Source organism: Rana temporaria, chromosome 5 (assembly GCF_905171775.1).
Source record: "Rana temporaria chromosome 5, aRanTem1.1, whole genome shotgun sequence".
Lineage (NCBI taxonomy): Eukaryota > Metazoa > Chordata > Amphibia > Anura > Ranidae > Rana > Rana temporaria.
The window spans coordinates 377,519,702-377,538,019 of NC_053493.1; the positions used below are offsets into that span (position 1 = coordinate 377,519,702).

The 18,318-nt window shown below is 42.9% G+C and overlaps 1 protein-coding gene across 1 annotated transcript in view; it reads left to right on the forward strand.

Moving 5' to 3' along the window:
* Window positions 1-18,318, forward strand: part of LOC120941316 (fibrocystin-L-like) — a 292,358-nt gene that overhangs the window by 40,548 nt on the left and 233,492 nt on the right. The window contains exons 15-17 of the mRNA XM_040354641.1: window positions 4,106-4,265; window positions 10,869-11,001; window positions 15,408-15,551. Coding sequence (XP_040210575.1) covers window positions 4,106-4,265; window positions 10,869-11,001; window positions 15,408-15,551 — 437 coding nt within the window. The remainder of the gene's footprint in view (window positions 1-4,105; window positions 4,266-10,868; window positions 11,002-15,407; window positions 15,552-18,318) is intronic.

An 18,318-nucleotide genomic window follows, 5' to 3' on the forward strand; every position in this document is an offset into this window, starting at 1 on the left:
CTACTGTACATGTACCAGTAGTCTTCTGGGACTTACATAGTTACATAGTAGGTGAGGTTGAAAAAAGACACAAGTCCATCAAGTCCAACCTATCGCTTGTGATATGTCCCAGAAGACTGCGGAGGAAGGAAGGTTGGTCAGATTGCCTTGTTAATAGCGTACGGAATTTTCTTACTATTTATAATGGTCTACACTGTGCCTTTATCCAGAGAAACTATGGGCCTGATCCTCAAAAGGGATACGACAGCGTATCTACTGATACGCCGTCGTATCCCTGTTTCTATCTTTGGAACTGATCCACAGAATCAGTTTTACATAGATAGGAAGAAGATTCGACCTGTGTAAGGGACTTACACTGTCGGATCTTAGGATGCAGTACCGCAGCCGCCGCTGGGGGCATTTCTCGTCGGAATGCCGCTTCGGGTATGCAAATTAGCACTTGCGGAGATCCACAAAGCTTTTACGCTTCGTTTTTTCTCCGTAAGTATTAGTTTGCTGTCGGAATATTAGGGCTACTTTTACAAGGCCTAAACTGTTTAGGCCTTGTAAAAGTAGACCCTTCTATCCCGCGTCGCTGTCTTTTTTTTTTCAAATTTTTTTTTCCCGCCTCAACTCGTATTTTTTTTTTACGCCCGTCGCGATTCTCAAAACCCGGCGCAACGTAAAACCGCGCAAAGCACGTCGGGAAAATGACGTCGGGAGCATGCGCAGTACGTCCGGCGCGGGAGCGTGCCTAATTTAAATGGGACTCGCCCCATTAAATTAGGAACGCCTTGCGCCGGACGGATTTAAGTTACACCGCTCAAAATTTCTAGGTAAGTGCTTTGTGGATCGGGCACTTAGTTAGAGATTTTGCGGCGGTGTAACTTAAATGGAAAAAGTTACGTTGCGCCGGGTTTTTGAGGATTAGGCCCTATGTTGCCATCAGTTTATACTCAGGGTAATCTTAACATTCCACTGTCCGCCTATGGCCAGCATGGCTGGGTGCTATTAAATCATACCCCGCTACTTACTATCTCAAGGTGATTTATATTTGGTACCTTTGCTAACTGTCATATATGCAATAAACCTTTATGACATCTTCCCACATTGTCTCTTCTTGTTGTGCGATATTACTATTGTTCTTGTCTGGATATGATGTGTTGGATACTTCTTTGTCTAAATCAGGAGTGTCCAAACTTTTTTCAAAGAGGGCCAGATTTGATGAAGTGAACATGCGTGAGGGCCGACCATTTTGCCTGACATTCTTTGAACCATTAAAATTCGGTCTAAGTGTGTTCCTCCAAGCACTGATATACGGCCCAACAAGAATTCTCTTGCCTCTGTGGCTGTGCGTGAGTAAAGAGATGAGCTTGGGCTTATTATTTGAATATGCCGTATTTATTGGCGTATAACACGCGCCTTCACTTTAAGAGAGAAGTTTCAGGAAAAAAAAATTGTAATAAAGAACTGTGAAGCAAAATAAGGGTCAGTGCCCATCTGCAGCTTCACAAGTGCCCATCTGCAGAACCACCATTGCCATGAATCTAGCAACACCATTGCCAGGAATGCAGCACCATTTGCCAGGAATGCAGCACCATTTGCCAGGAATGCACTCGCGAGCGGAAAAAATTAATTACAGGAGTATCTCCTGTTTACACAGCGGCCTCTTTAATAGAAAGTCTCGCCTCCTTTGATTGACAGAACAGTCATCCAATGGCAGCGCGGGACTTCCTATTACAGAGGCCGCCCGTAAAAAGGAAATTCTCCTCTGTGTGTACGGTGGCGGCGGCACTCGTCCTGCCTTCTCCCTGTCCCGTTCCAAGGCATATACATCTTTTGTGGCCCCGGCGCTGGGAGATCGTCGGGGGCCACAAAAGATATATATGTCTAAATAACCCGGCGGGCCGCTCAAAACCGGAATGCAGGCCGCGATTAGCCCGCGGGTCGGACTTTGCTCATTCCTGGTCTAAATAAAGAATTTAAAATCAAAATCTCAAAAGGAAAAACAAAAAACACAAAGAAATATATGTATAAGTGTGTATATAAGTATATGTAGGGTGGAAAATTAGAGGGTTCAAAAAGCACCTGAATATGTTATATTTTTTTCCTCTATACATTTTTTATTTCTCTTTTTTTTATTTCATTTTTATCAAAGTTATAAAATAACTAAAAACATACAAAAAAACATAAAAAAAACACACCACATGGCCTTGTATACTGTGTGTATCAAAATATATAAAAGTATATTTCGTCTAGAGCTTTTGTTGAAAAGTACAACTATAATATTCATGTATGGTCCTTCTAGATACTGTGAATGGCTTGATTTATTATTTCAATGTAAGCATCTATTTCAAGAGAGAAGTTCCACCATCAAAGGATGAGCCCATCTTTCAGACCATGTTTCATGTTACACACGTCCAGCCACGCCCCCTACAGTAAGAATCACTCCCTTAGGCCCCTTTCACACTGGGGCGTTTTTCGAGTGTTATTCGAGCGTTTTTCAAGCGTTATTACAGCGTTATTCAAGCGTTTTTCTAGTGTTATTACAGCGTTATTCGAGCGTTATTACAGCGTTATTCTAGCGTTTTTCGAGTGTTATTACAGCGTTATTCGAGCGTTATTCGAGCGAAGCCTCATCTGCAATCCCAATGTGCTGGTAAAGCATCACTAAGACCCTAACGTTTTAGGGCGTTTTTGCAGTGCCTTGGTCTGAAAGGGCAAGGCGTTTTTACAGTGCTTTTCAATTAATTTCAATGGAGAGGGGCGTTTTTGGAGCATTTTTTTCAGCGCTAAAAAGCTGCTCCAAAGATGCTGCTTGCAGGACTTTTCTCAACGCCCCGCCAGTTCAACACCTCAGTGTGAAAGGGTAAGCCGTTTTTACAGCGCTTTCAATTCATTTCAATGGAGAGGGGCGTTTTTGGAGCATTTTTTTTAGTGCCCAAAAGCTGCTCCAAAGATGCTGCTTGCAGAACTCAGTGTGAAAGGGTCCATTGAGATGCATGGAGAGCGTTTTATGAGCGTTTTAAGAGCGCTATTTTTAACGCTAAAACGCTGTAAAAATGCTTCAGTGTGAAAGGGGTCTTAGGGCACACTTAACCCCTTAGCGCCCCCTAGTGGTTAACCCATTCACTGCCATTGTCATTTTCACAGTTATCAGTGCATTTTTTTAGCACTTTTCGCTGTGAAAATGACAATGGTCCCAAAATTTTTCAAAAGTGTCCGCCATAATGTCGCAGTCACAAAAAAAAAAATCGCTGATCGCCGCCATTACTAGTGAAAAAATATATTAATAAAAATGCCATAAAACTATCCCCTATTTTGTAAACGCTATAACTTTTGCGCAAACCAATGAATAAACGCTTATTGCGATTTTTTTTTTTTTACCAAAAATATGTAGAAGAATACGTATCAGCCTTATTATAGCAAAAAGTAAAAAATATTGTTTTTTTTTCAAAATTGACGCTCTATTTTTTGTTTATAGCGCACAAAATAAAAACCGCAGAGGTGATCAAATACCACCAAAAGAAAGCTCTATTTGTGGGAAAAAAAGGACGCTTTTGATTGGGAGCCACGTCACACGACTGCGCAGTTGTCAGTTAAAGCTACGCAGTGCCGAATCGCAAAAAGGGGCCAGGTCCTTTACCTGCATAATGGCCTGGTTCTTAAGTGGTTAAAAAAAAAAAAAAAAAGAAAGCTTTAATATCACTTTAAGCTGGTCATACACTAGTAGAATTTGTTCAAAAATTCTAATTTTAGGAACATTTGTTACATTTAGTAATCATTAGAAATGTGTCTGTTCGAGAAAAAGTTTCCAAACGGGTCCTCTGAATTTTTTTGTCACCGTGGTTGAAAAGAAAATTCAGAGGAGCAGTTTGGAATTTTTTTTTCGAACAAACAAATTTCTAACAGTATGTGGTTTTCATTTGGGAAATTACATTCATTCCAAATGTCAAAAGCAAACCAAATTTTTAAGTACTTTCAAACGCCATTTGTTCATTTATTGAATGTACAAAGAATAATTAAATGAACACATACCTAACCTCCCCCTGCACACAGAACAAATGGACTCAGATGTTACACCTTTATAGACATGTGTCTTATATGTTTTTTTTTTTTTTTTTAGTTGTTACATTGAAGCCTACATCCAGAATTACTACGGTTCTGCAAACCTTGATGTGGGTCTGTACCAATACAAAAGCTCATACACCAACCAACAAATCCCTGATGCAGTGCAAGAAATCCAGAACATACAGGCTCAAGCTGATACAGTTCTGGAGCAGCAGGTGAGTATTCTGAAATGTCATTTCGGTGTTTTAGAAATGTTGGTTACATAACAGCCAGGCAACTAGCATTTTCAGGAGAAATTGCCATTGGCAACACATGTGTTTCTGGTCTCAGGGAACCCCTGCTAATTGTTGCTTTATATACAGCTCAAAGTACATTAGTGTGAGTGTCACTGGGAAGAATGGGCCAGATTCAGGTACAATTGCGCCCGTGTAACGTAAGCTGTTTACGTTACACCGCCGCAAGTTTTCAGTTTTAGTGCCCGATCCACAAAGCACTTACCTGGAAACTTGCGGCGGTGTATCGTAAACACGTCCGGCGCAAGGCGGTCCAAATCGAATGGGGCAGATACCATTTAAATTAGGCGCGCTCCCGCGCCGGACCTACTGCACATGCTCCGTTTCGAAATTCCCGCTGTGCTTTGCGTGAACTGACGTAATTTTTTCGATCAGCGACGTGCGTAGCGTACTTCCGTATTCCCGGACGTCTTACGTAAATGACGTGAAATTTTAAATTTCGACGCGGGAACGACGGCCATACTTTATACAGCAATACGTTTGCTGTGTAAAGTTAAGGCATCCAAAACGACGACTAACTTTGCGACGGGAAACTAGACTAGCGGCGACGTAGCGAACGCGAAAAACCGTCGTGGATCGCCGTAACTCCTAATTTGCACACCCGACGTTGGTTTACGACGCAAACTCCCCCCAGCGGCGGCCGCGGTACTGCATCCTAAGATGCGACAGTGTAAAACAATTACACCTGTCGGATCTTAGGGATATCTATGCGTAACTGATTCTATGAATCAGTTGCATAGATACTCTGAGAGATACGACGGAGTATCTGAGATACTTCGTCGTATCTCCGCTGTGAATCTGGCCCAATGATCCTTACATTTGTGATCATTGGGAAGAATCCTCCTCACCTCACAGATAGCTAAAAGGTTTATTGGTTCTGGTAAGAGCCAGACATTTCTCAAGGAACCCCCGAGCAACCTCTAGAGCATATGTGTCAAGCACAAGGCCCGCGGGCCGAATCCGGCCCGCCAGGTCATTTCATGTGGCTCTCGCAACTTTCCTGCGGCATCCCCCTTGTCTCCACCCCCTCCTTGCCTCAGCAGTCAGCAGCAAAGAGAACAGATCTCCTCTGCCGGATCCCGGTCTTCTCTGTATAGCTGTGGAGAAGTTTGGAGGCCCCAAGCAAGAAGCGGGGGAGGGGGTGTTGCTGAGTTTCAAGTTAAAGTGGAGTTCCATCTATTTTTTTATGTTTGTCTGTGCTGCATGCCCTAATCTCATAGTGTTCAGAATGGACAATTTTTATTTATTTTGTTGCTTGTAAATACCTTTATTTTGGTTTCTGGGATAGACATCATGTATCCCAGCAGTCCTTGCTAATAGCCTAGAGAAGGGGCGGCAACTTCCTCTGACACTCCTGTTGCTATGGAAACCTGACTAAAACCTATTACATCGCTTGTGCAGCACTGAGCATGTGCGAGATCTGCAAGGCTGAAATCCAGGAAGTCATACAGTCTGGCTTCATGATGCCCACACTTAAGATGGCCACGGTCTATTTCTAGATTATAAACTAACTAAATGCTCTAATAACCTAACAAAACGGACCTTCGTTTACAGACTAGCTTTACTAGACTACATTAAGCTTGTGTATTACAGGGGTATTTATATTTAAAAAGTGAAATTGTGGGTGGAACTCCCCTTTAAGAAAAGTGAAGAAGCGGGGGGGGGGGGGGGGGGGGGCGACGACAGATGCAGCTGCTGCCGAAAACTTCTTCTGTCATTGAAAGTTGATAAGCTGTGGTAGCATTTTGTTTTATCAATTTGATAAGTGTCAAAAATGCCCATTGATTCTGCGTAGTACTTCTTCTAATAAGCGGGGGGGGGGGGTGCTGCTGCTGTACATTGTGATTTATGAAGGCTATATACACCCACCTGTCCAGATTGATAAACACAATGTAATGGTAATGGAGTTTCAGTTTCTCACAATAGACAGGCCATTGGCCAGATACAGATCAGTTGCCCCGTCTAGACCTTTTCATGGGGATGGACAATGCACAGGCTACTGAGTCTGGGTGAATGTGGATGTGAGGTCACATGCCATCATGCCAGACAGCTGGCATAGCACATTTTACTAAAAAAAAATCTTCTTTTCTCATAACCATGGCCAAAACATTGGTTTTAAAGCTGTGGTTATGGTATGGTAATTTTTACATCCAATGGACCAATGTACGTATGTATGTGCCCAACCTGTGAGATCCCTCTAGAAGCTGAAAATCAATCACTTTTGGATCCCATGCCAAACAGGTGTCCTGCTGCATTGTGAACACGTGGGCTCACTCGCTTGGCCCACGCTTCATTCAAGGAACACTGCATTTTCTCAATAAATTTCTTAATACATTTTCTCAATGATTTGATGAGGTGGGGAATGCAATCAGAGAACACTTTTCATTCATTGATAACATGCCAAGTGTTCTCTGAATGGCACTTGTGCCAAGCAATCATCTGTGTTCCCCAGAAGCTAGTGGCATTCCCAATAGTAACAGTGTCTACTACAGTGATTTTCAGCTTCCAAAGGGGTCCTACAGGTGTGACCAGGGGCAACTGACCATTGGGGTTCTCGGGCACCGCCCGAGAGCCCCATGCCACTAGGGGGCCCCATCAGGGTTGCCAGGCTCAATAAAACCAGGGACAGTATGTAAAAATCTGTGTTTTTTTTTACATCTGTCCCTGATATGTCTGAAACTGACATGCTTTTGATGTGAAAATCCTGAGATTTTAGTTGCCCCGCCTCTGCACTGCCTCCTGGCGTGGTGGCTATCTGTAAGCCTGGGGGCCCCATAATCTTTTATTGCCCGGGGGTCCTATGAGTTGTCAGTCCACCCCTGGGTGTGACATAAACTTACTTACACTGGCCTCAATCTGTACCAATGAAACTATGTAAAAATTGCCATACCTAAACTCCAGCTTTAAATTGCTGGGTTATGCTGCCTGCCAGCCCATACACAACACCATCTGCCTGGAAAGGAAGAATATCTTCTGGACAGCCGCACTCCAAATAAAATTGCCTTTATTGTAAAAATCCAACACAGCACTACAAGTCACAGCACACTGGAAAGCTTTCCAGTGTGCTGTGACTTGTAGTGCTGTGTTGGATTTTTACAATAAAGGCAATTTTATTTGGAGTGCGGCTGTCTAGAAGATATTCTTCCTTTCTTTGCCTTGTACTTGCATTGCCTGCACCGGTGGTTTCCGTGTGCAGAATTACCTTTGAAGACGACCACACCTGAGCGGCTTTTCTTTCTGTACCATCTGCCTGGAGTTTGCATGTTCTCCCTGTGTCTGCATGGGTTTCCTCTGGGTTCTCTGGTTTCCTCCAACACTCCAAAGACAAGCTGGCAGGTTAATTGGATTTTTCCAAATTGGCCCAATGACCGCACCAGCCAGCAAGACACTGGCTGCAAAAAGCGCCTTGAGGCGATTCAGTTCGCATCTGTAGCGCTATGCAAGTTATTCACTGCATTCTGGCCAGTAAAGGAGCTAGATTAAGAACATCAGAATCTCCCTGCTCACTATGGTCATACGTATCGAGGCCCATGGGTAAGTCGTGTTCATAATCATTGTTTATTATTATTAATAATAATAATAATATAAGGCAAAATAAGAATTAAATATAAAGGCACAATACATGCACATTTCCATACCCCTCAAGTAAAGAAAACCTGTAACAAATTGTAAGGGGGCTTCTGATTGGCTGTGTGTTGGTACTAAGAGGTACAGGTCCCCTCCCAGCTTGTTAATAACACAACCTACCTGCTTGTAGCCCTCTACCTGCACCATATTGTGGAAAACTCCATGCCATAGGCTTTCCAGAACATCCCCTGCCATCAGCCTTTATATTCAAAAAATGTCCACACAAATAGTAAACTTTCTGCACTTTACTGATATTTCTTCAGAAGATGACAGTAGCCAGTAGACATGTGCATTCGTTTTCGTCCAAATGCATTTTCGTCCGAATTTCAGGTATTTTCGTTATCGTTTTAACAAACGATAACGAAAGCACATAAAAAGGAAACCGAAAGATCCGACATAAACAAATGCTTTATTTTAGTTTTCGTTGCGGTCGAATGTGCCTAACCTTAACTCTACTAGTCCAATATTATTCTACATAAAGAGAAAAGATTCGACATTGAGAGAAAAGATTCGACATTATAGAGACATGAAGAAGAGTCCACATAGAGAGAAAAGTTTCGACATAGAGAGAAAAGATTCGACATAGAGAGACATGAAGATTCGACGAAGTAGCTAAAAACATACAAGCATACAAACATACAGCAAGCAGACATTTATGGTGAAATGCTCTGCCCATAGGCTATAGAAGAATTCTAATGTTGGTTGACTAGTAATAATAATTAATAAATATAATTATTATTAGTCATACAACATTAGAATTCTTCTATACCTTGTAATTATTACTAGTCATACAACATTAGAATTCTTCTATACCTTGTAGGCGAAACATTCGATCGGAAATGTACGATTGCGGCATTGTACAGTTTTGTTGCTCCGTCTAATCTTTTTTTTTTTTTTAAGATTCTGTCCAATTTTTATTTTTTTTAAGATTCCGTCGAATCTTCAACAGACACCATAAGCCTTCAATGACAGATTCGACCTTAATTAATTTGGATTTTCAGACGAATGCATTTTTTTTACGAAAAACAAAATAAATAAAAACGAATTTCGGAGTAACTAAATAAATTTATTTTTCGGATGAAAACGAAATTCTGAAACAAAATATTTCAGTGTGCACATGTCTAGTAGCCAGTCACATCATATAGACATACTATCCGGGGTCACTTGACATTACTTTGTCAATCACATATACTGGATGAACTACAGCAGTCATTATGTGAAAGCAGCACACAGCACATCACCCATAAGCCTTCTTCCCTTGCAAAGTCTCTCTTCTTCCCAGGATCATTAGTACTCACTCAGAGTACTCTGACTAGCCATAGGGCTCTGTGCATCCAGCTTATGTCTCCCTGCATGTCCTTCCACAAACATGATCACTGTAGCTGCACCTCTAGTATCTGTACACTTCTCCCAGGTCCTCCAAAGGGTTAGAACTCACAGCGGTGAAACACTGATAGCACTTTTGCAAGCCAAATAATGAACTACAAAATCAGTTGTGTGGGTAATATTTTACAACAGTATTACCCCCTGTGACTGATTTCAAGTGATGCTAAAGTCTCTTTTTTTTTTCGTTTAAAAATAATAAACATGTCCTAATTACCTGCTATGTGTAAAAGGTTTTGCACAGAGCAGCCCATATCCTCCTCTTCTCAGGTCCTGCCCGACAGCAAGCAGTTTGCTATGGGGGAACCGGAGCTAAGCCATCACTCTGCGTGTCTATTCAGACACAGAGCCACAATTTGACCTCACCCACTCTCTCTCTTCATTGGCTCACTGACTTTGATTGACAGCAGCAGGAGCTAACACTTTTTGGGACAGAGCCACCTAGTAGTAGACTAGATAACTGCACCTTCTTACTTGTTCATGTGTCAGAAAAGCTCTTAAAGTGGATGTAAACCTTCACATATACCCAGTAAAGTGAACAGCCTCAGATGATACACAGGGATGAAACAAATCTCCCTACATAAGTTTTACATGTATATCTGCTGTCTTCAGCTTGCTATATTCTTTAGAATTCTTACACAGGTTAGAATTTTCACTTACTCATTCAGCAGTAGCAGTGTAGTCTTGGATTACACTGAGAGACAGCTGATTGGACGGATTGCACCCCCCCCCCTTCACATAGGCAGAGACCTACAGAGCTGTGCTGTGACAAGGCAAGCTCTCTGCTAATCTTTTTATAGCAACCTACCTCAACACAAATTTTCAGCTGCTTTTGTCTCCCAGGCCGGAGAACTTGTCAGAAGTTATCATGCTGATAAAAGAAGAACGGGGCAGTGTAAAGACATAGGACTCAGGGCTTTGGATTGAGATAAGAAAACACTACAGATATATGTGCCTAGGTCACATTTCATGAATCGGGTTTAGATCCACTTTAAGTCCTGTTGTGAATTTTTGTGGACTGAGTGATGTTAGCCCTGCCCAATGTCTTTTCATAGACTACTCAACCACTTCCACTCTCAGATCTCTACAACATAAAGGCTAATCATTCTGTAGTCCAAGATAAGAATTCGTAAGGCTAAACAGACTCCTTGTAATAATACAAGCAAAGAGCACAGCACACAGGACAGCTCCTAATATCTGAAACGATTAACCTTTTTCTTTTTTTGTTTGCACTTATCAAATAGATATGACAAAATGCTTTCAATGTTGTAATTAACAGACCAAAAGGGATCAACGAAGAGATGATAATTTTTGGGGTTTACATACACTTTAAATAACAGGTGGTATGGTTCACAGAAACTTTCCTGCAGATGCCCATATAATCAGGTGGCCCCTTTTTAGGATAGCGGTGGGAATCTACCTACAGTTTATGCACACATTACACAAGACCATACTGTCTTTGATGTAAGCCTTGTACTGACCTTCTTGTTGTGTTTGGTATTTTTATTTCCTCAGGTTATCACATTATTAAATTGGAACACAACCCAACAAGCAGTAGAAGAAGTTCAGACAATTACAGTGACCAAAGATTGTACTGATTCATGTTCAGACATGTATTACAAACTCATCTTGGGAGCAGATGAAACAGGTACAAATGTCATGACTTTGTACCCAAATTTGATCACGGGTATTGGTTTAAAAACCTTTATAGCTTATTTACAAGAGAATGAATTGGGATTTTTAAGGTGCAAAATAAGATAGAATAATATCAGCTATAATATGTAAAAATATATATGATATATATATATATATATATATATATATATATATATATATATATATATATATATATATATATATATATATATGTAGCGCTACCCCCGGAAGGAGCCGCTGATTAGATTTGGGATCGGCGTATTTAAGTTACCTCTTCACTGTGTCTAGGGGTGATGGTGGTGCTGAGAGCAATAACAGAATGTCCAGGACCGTTGGTTGACGTTTTTCAAATGCTTTATTTTCCCGGTCAAACACGACCAACATGTACAGGATAGGTTGGTGAAGGAAGAGTAACTTCACAGTATCAGGCTATGGATAATAAAGGCAGTCCTGCCCTTCAGCAATGGTATTTATATGCGTCGCCACTCCAGCCGGAGTGGGTGAAGTGCCCCTGGACAGACCTCTCTCACGGGCCTGGCAGAGCGCCACTTAAAGCTTCTGGGAAAGGAAACAAGTCTCTGCCACAGACTTAGCTCTAAATTAGATCTGGATGTCCAGATGAGACCTCTGCCACAGGCCTTGTGCTTGGAAGTTAGGACGGTAGAGCAAATCCTCCCAGTATGTCTTTAGGGGTCACCGACTGACAGCTTGAATGTGACCTGTCAGTGTCCGGTGTCCAGATCCCCGGTGGTTCGTTTAAGCCCTGTTGGATCACCTGCCTCCGGGTACTCCTCAGACTGATCCCCCACCGATCAGCACCCAGCTTGGGATCTTCTCAATAGAAGTGGGGACCCAGTAAGTCACTGGGGCCCCTTTGCAGCATCAGTTTCTCCAGGCTATGAGAGCCCAGAGTCAGGAACTCCACGTGGCACGTGACCCCGGCCTGGTAGGCCATAGTGGTGGGGCCCGTGATGTGCGCACACCGTAAAGGTGGGTGCCGCACCTGGAACCAGGAACCCGCGAAGAACCCTGAACGACCTCCGCCACAGAAATACTCCTCCCCAGCATGCCCCGCAAGGGAAAACTCCTCCAATTGGCTGCTGGGAAGAAGCGGCTCCGCCTGGACCCCTCTGGCGCCACCTGCCGCCCAGAGATGAGACCGCATCTCTGGGGCACAGACTGACCCACAGGACAATCCAGATTTGGCGACAGCCAAATTTGTCAAATTACAGAATGAGAGCAACATAACTCTCTCATTCTTCCACTAAATTTAAGCATAGCACCTGTACGAAAGTACACAGGCGCTACATATATTTTAAGAGCAAATAAAAAAATTGTTGTTAACCACTTGCTTACTGGGCACATATACCCCCTTCCTGCCCAGGTGAAATTTCAGCTTTCGGCACTGCGCCGCTTTAACTGACAATTGCGCGGTCGTACGACGTGGCTCCCAAACAAAATTGACGTCTTTTTTTTTTTCCAAAAATAGAGCTTTCTTTTGGTGGTATTTTATCACCTTTTTGCTATAATAAATATCTCATTTTTTTTTTATATTTTTTTCTCAGTTTAGGCTAATACGCATTCTTCTACATATTTTTGGTAAAAAAAATCGTAATAAGCGTATAGTGATTGGTTTGCGCAAAATAGGGACAGAATTATGAATATTTTTATTATTATTTTTTTACACGTAATGGCGGTGATCTGCGATTTTTATTGGGACTGCGACATTATGGCAGACACATCGGACACTTTTGACATATTTTTGGGACCATTCACATTTATACAGCGATTGGTGCTATAAATATGCACTGATACTGTATAAATGTGACTGGCAGGGAAGGGGGTGAGGAAGGGGTTAAATGTGTTCCCTACTAGTGATTCTAACTGTGGGGGGAGGTGACTGACTGGGGGAGGTGACCGATCTGTGTCCATATGTACAATGGACATAGCATCGGTCTCCTCTCCCTGACAGGACGTGGATCTGTGTGTTTAGACACAGATCCACGTCCTTGTCTGTGTAATGGCCGATCGCGGGTACCTGGCGGACATCGCGGCCGACAGGCATGCGCATCGGCAACCCAGTGGTCGAAGGAGCCGAGGACGTCAATAGACGTCCTCCCGGCATTGTAGAGCCACCTTGTGACCATCAATATACAATGGCCGGGGCTCCTAGTGGTTAAAAGATAACAATTGGCAAGAACATATCAATAAGGTTTTATGGATAGGGCACTGTAGAATGGAGTTCCCAGCCTGCTGGAATCTTGGGGACACACGTGCTGTCGCTAAACGCCAGCCTTAGAGATAAGCATTGGCGTGTAGAGACAGCATACGTCCCTTGGTATTAAGTCTACTGCAAAACTCTGTTTTTCTGGTCCTGGAATACCCCCTATGGTCACCCATAGCACATGGTTCTCCAGATGCAGATAGATACCTGCGACATTTTTTAATGGTTTGATTAACATCTCAAGAGACCTAGAAGGCCTGTATCTTTAATTGGACAGCATCCCCTGAAGAAACCCAATATATGGGTGAAACATGTTGAGAACTCCATTCTACAGTGCTGTATCCATAAAACCTTATTGATATGTACTTGGCAATTGTTATCTTTTAACAACAATTTTTTTATTTGCTATTTAAATATATATATTTTTTACATATTATAGCTGATAGTATTCTTATTTTGCACCTTAAAAATCCCAATTCATTCTCTTGTATCTTTCTAATCAAGGGATGTGGTGCTAATAATAAGTTGGTTAGCCCGTGGTTATAAAGCCTTTTTCCTTTATAGCTTATTAATTTGGAGTTAACCCTGAATGATGGCTGTTGAATTATTGCTCTCACTCCGACATTCACAGCTACATATAATGTGTAACACAACTGTGGTTTTCATACATAAGTGCAGCCACTGCATGCGATTATGGGGTTTTTTGTGTGCGCGTATGTAAGGGCAGGGGCTTTAAATCATCTTTAATTAAAAAATGTTGTGACATAATTTTTTTAACTTTTATTTCTTTCTTTATTTTACAATTACCTTTATTGCTCTCACATAGGGTTCAATAGCCCTTATGTAATAGCATTTTGCTGTGACAGTTTCTCTTTACTGAGACATCAGGGGACAAATAAACCCCTGATGTCTTCCAGGCCTTCCACTCAAGCTAATGGAGCACAGATTGGATAGACATTCTCTGGTATCTTTCCGTTCCACTCACTGACACCCCCTATGCCATTTCCAGGCCTATATGTAGTACAGCAGAGCCCAAGATACCAATACTTCCACATGAAAGCCCATTAGTTGCAAATGTAAATACACTCTTGGCTGCTATCTAAGTTGTTTTCCACTGATATGGACTCAGTGTTGCCAACCTACCAGATTGAAATTTACTAGCACGACACCTGAAATTTACTGGCGCAGCCAAGTTTTTACTGGCATTTTACAAAAGTTACTAAATTACATTTTTAGGTGCAAATGTCAGTGTTTAGGCTACAAACAAGTACGCTAGGCAAATAGCAATGTCATTTAAGGTAGATATTACGGTAAAACAGCATATTTTTGTTATTTTCGATATAATAAGGGCAAATTATTTAGTCACATCACCCCCTGCCTCCATCCCCCTCTGCCACCAACACCCCCTGCCTTCACCCCCCCTCCGCAGTGCCACAATCTCCCTCTGCCTCCAATCTCCCCCTGCCTCCAATCTCCCTCTGCCTCCAAACATCCCCTGCCTCTATCGTCCCCTGCCTCCACCCCCCTCTGCGGTGCCACCACCCAACAACCCCTGTCTCCATCCCCCACTCCCTGCAGTGCCACCATTCCCCTCTGCGGTGCCACCAACACCCCCTGCCTCCAATCTCCCCCTGCCTCCATTGCCCCCTGCCTCCATCCCCCTCTGCCCTGCCACCGCAGCCACCATCACCCCCTGCCTCCAATCACCCCCTGCCTCCAATCTTTATGCGCAGTTCCAAGCCAAACCGATCTCTGCAATTTTTACTGGCACATTCCCGCAACCACGGACATTTACGAACGGGGAAAAAAAGTGCCCGTTTTTATGAACTGTCCGTAAAAATACGGACGGTTGGCAACACTGTGTGGACTGTTATTTTGTTGCATTGAAGCGTCTTTAACCTGTTTTGTGTGCAATACCACACAAGGATTCAAGTAAGGATCTACATGCCTCTTGTATTTAGGCAATACCCAACTTTAACCAGACTTCCAAATTCCCCTTAGTAAATGAGATTAGTTACTGAATCTTTATGAAGGTTTGACCAAAATGTAATAGAAGCACACTAGTAGAATGATGTCACTGAACTAAATCTAAAGTACATGAAATTGAATATTGTTGTCTTTTGTTTTTTAATTTTTTTTATAATATTTATTAAACTTCTTTTAACATTTTCTAGGTCTGTTGTCAGCTGATGCAAGCGAAGAAGATGTTCAATTGGCTTTAAATAATCTGCTGTCTATACAGCCAGATACAGTCAGTGTGGTTAAGGAAACGACTGACACCCAAAATGTGTATACAGTGACCTTCAATTCTACAAGAGGTGTGATAATATTGGACACATCATGAGATTAAACCCTTTATATAATTATACCTGTAATATATAACTGCATTTTTCATCCTGAGACCTGATATGGTAGAATTCTGTTAATTAGCCTTCTTGCATCTCAACTGTCCTTATTATGGTGGAATGGTCCTGTGTGTCTGTCTATTCTATAGGTGCAATCTCCCTTCTCAGCTGCAGATTTTTATAACCTCCTACAGGTCCTCCCAGTTCCCATATTGCCCCCCCCCCCCAACCTCCCATAGAGGCCCACAGTGCCCATAGTCCCCTTGTGAGCCCTCAGCCTCCATATTGTTCCCAACCTCCAATAGTGTCCCATAGTGATGACCTCCAACATCCTCACTTCATAAGTAAGTTAGGGGACTAATTGTAGAAAGAAATGTTTGGACAGCCGCACTCTGGAAAAACCTTCTCGGTTGCCTTTTATTGATAAAAGTTATCAAACACCACACATCACAGCAAAGACAGGGGCATACAGCTGACGTTTCGCACTACAATCAGTGCTTACTCATGAGTATGCACTGATTGTAGTGCGAAACGTCAGCTGTATGCCCCTGTCTTTGCTGTGATGTGTGGTGTTTGATAACTTTTATCAATAAAAGGCAACCAAGAAGGTTTTTCCAGAGTGCGGCTGTCCAAACATTTCTTTCTACAATTGCTTTGTGCATTGCCGGCACCTGGGTTTCTCTGAGAGGATACGGATTCATCCACATACCTAATTGGAGCGGTGACTATCTTCTCTCTAAGTTAGGGGACTGCAGCTGGCTGATCAAGAAAAGTTTCCAACAGTCCCATTCGACAAGAGTCAGGCTGGGTTCACACTTTTGCAAATTGGATGCGGGTTTGCCCACATGACAGGAGAGTGTGACAGGCTTTCAATGGAGCCGGTTCACACACCCCTGGAAGCGCACTGGAAAAGGGTCCTGTGCGTCTTCTGGACCGTTTCAAGTCCAAATTCAGGCAAAAATTTGGACCAGATTCACACCTCAAATGGAGAACAGGAATGTAGCGGACCCCCTGCTGTGAGAACCCAGCCTCAATTGTTGGATCGGCTTCTGTCCACAAAGCTTTAGGCTGCATTCACACCTTTGCGAAGGCGATATGCGGCGACATAAAATAGGCGTTTTGTCCCGCGATTTGCGGCGACAAAACACGTCGTTTTTAGTCTTGTTTTTTGCTGGAGGGGTGATTTGAACATTGTCGGCTATGCCCGAACGCCGAAGCCGCCCGAAAAAAAGGGTCCCGGGACTTGTTTTGAGCTTCAGGCGTTTCGACGTTCGGCATGGAGATGTGAACCATCTCCATAGCCGACAATGTAAAATCACCCCTCCAGCGTATTGCAGGCTGCAATAGCGGCGGGCGTCGGGCGTGAAAACACCTAGGTGTAAATGCAGACTTACACTGACTTCACCTGGGGCAGAGCCCAGAGGAGAAAATTGTACTCTGGAAAGTTAGGCCTCGTACACACATCCGAGAATCTCGTCAGGAAAAACCCATTGTTTTCCCTGACGAGTTTCTTGGCAAGAAACTCTTGCTGTCGGAGTGTACTGACTTTCATTTAAAAAAAAACGCGGTTCTCTTGAAAGGAAAGAATGCGGTGACGTCATCGTGTATGACGAGCATGCGCTCATCAAATTCGATGCCATCTTGCTTCACCCTACCTATGCCGTGGAATCTACCGCGCATGCGTCAAAGTAATTTCGAGCATGCGCGGGTTTCCACGGCGACAGGTAAGTATACACACTTTCGGGTTTCTCGTCGTGAAACAGGACCACAAGAATCTCGACGAGAAAAAAGAGAGCAGGTTCTCTTTTTTTCTCGTCGAGATTCTGGCCAGATTTCCTGACAAGAAACCTGAATGCCTAGTACACACGAACGGGAATCTCGGCAAGAAGCAGTTTTCTTGCTGTTTTTTTCTGAGAAACCCGGTCGTGTGTACGAAGCCAAACTCCAAGCATTTATCACCTTCCCTCAGCTCACACACAGAACAAAATCAGAAGCAACCAGTATCCCAGGCTGAGGAAAAATTTTCAAAGCACAGAAAAAGTAAACAATGTTGAGGTTAGCTACAGTCAAATTAAAGTGGTTCTAAAGGCCCATACACACGATTGGACTTTTCAACAACAACGGTCCAACGGACATGTTTTATTGGGAAATCCGGCTGTCTGTATGCTCCATCGGACAATTGTTGTCCGAATTTCCACAGACAAATGTTGGGTGTGCATGCTCTCAAACTTTCCGACGGAATCATCCGATCGTGTGTACACAAGTCCATTGGGCTAAAATCCAAAGTAAAAACATGCATGCTCAGAACCAATGCTAAATATCAGACAACAATAGCAGAAGTTGCCCAAAGGGTGGCGGTAAAGAGCTGACAAACCACGTGGTTTAGTGAATGTTGGCTGAAAATGTTCTTGCGTGTGTATGCAGAACAAGTTCACGGCCAACGCCCTTCGGACCAAAATCTACGAAAAAGTCAGATGGAAGTCTGAACGTGTGTATGAGGCTTTAGGCGTTTAGGAGCAGTTGAGCATTTTTTTCAACTGCTCCTGAACTCTCCTCTGTTATCTTATCAGTACATATACACAGGGTCGTTTCTAGGCAGTTGAGTTTAGAGCAGTGGTTCTCAACCTTTTAGTGCCGTGACCCCGTAATAAAATTTCCCAAATTGTGGGGACCCCTAATGCCGCGTACACACGGCCGTTTTTCGGCATTAAAAAAAATGTCATTTTTCAGCATGTCCAAA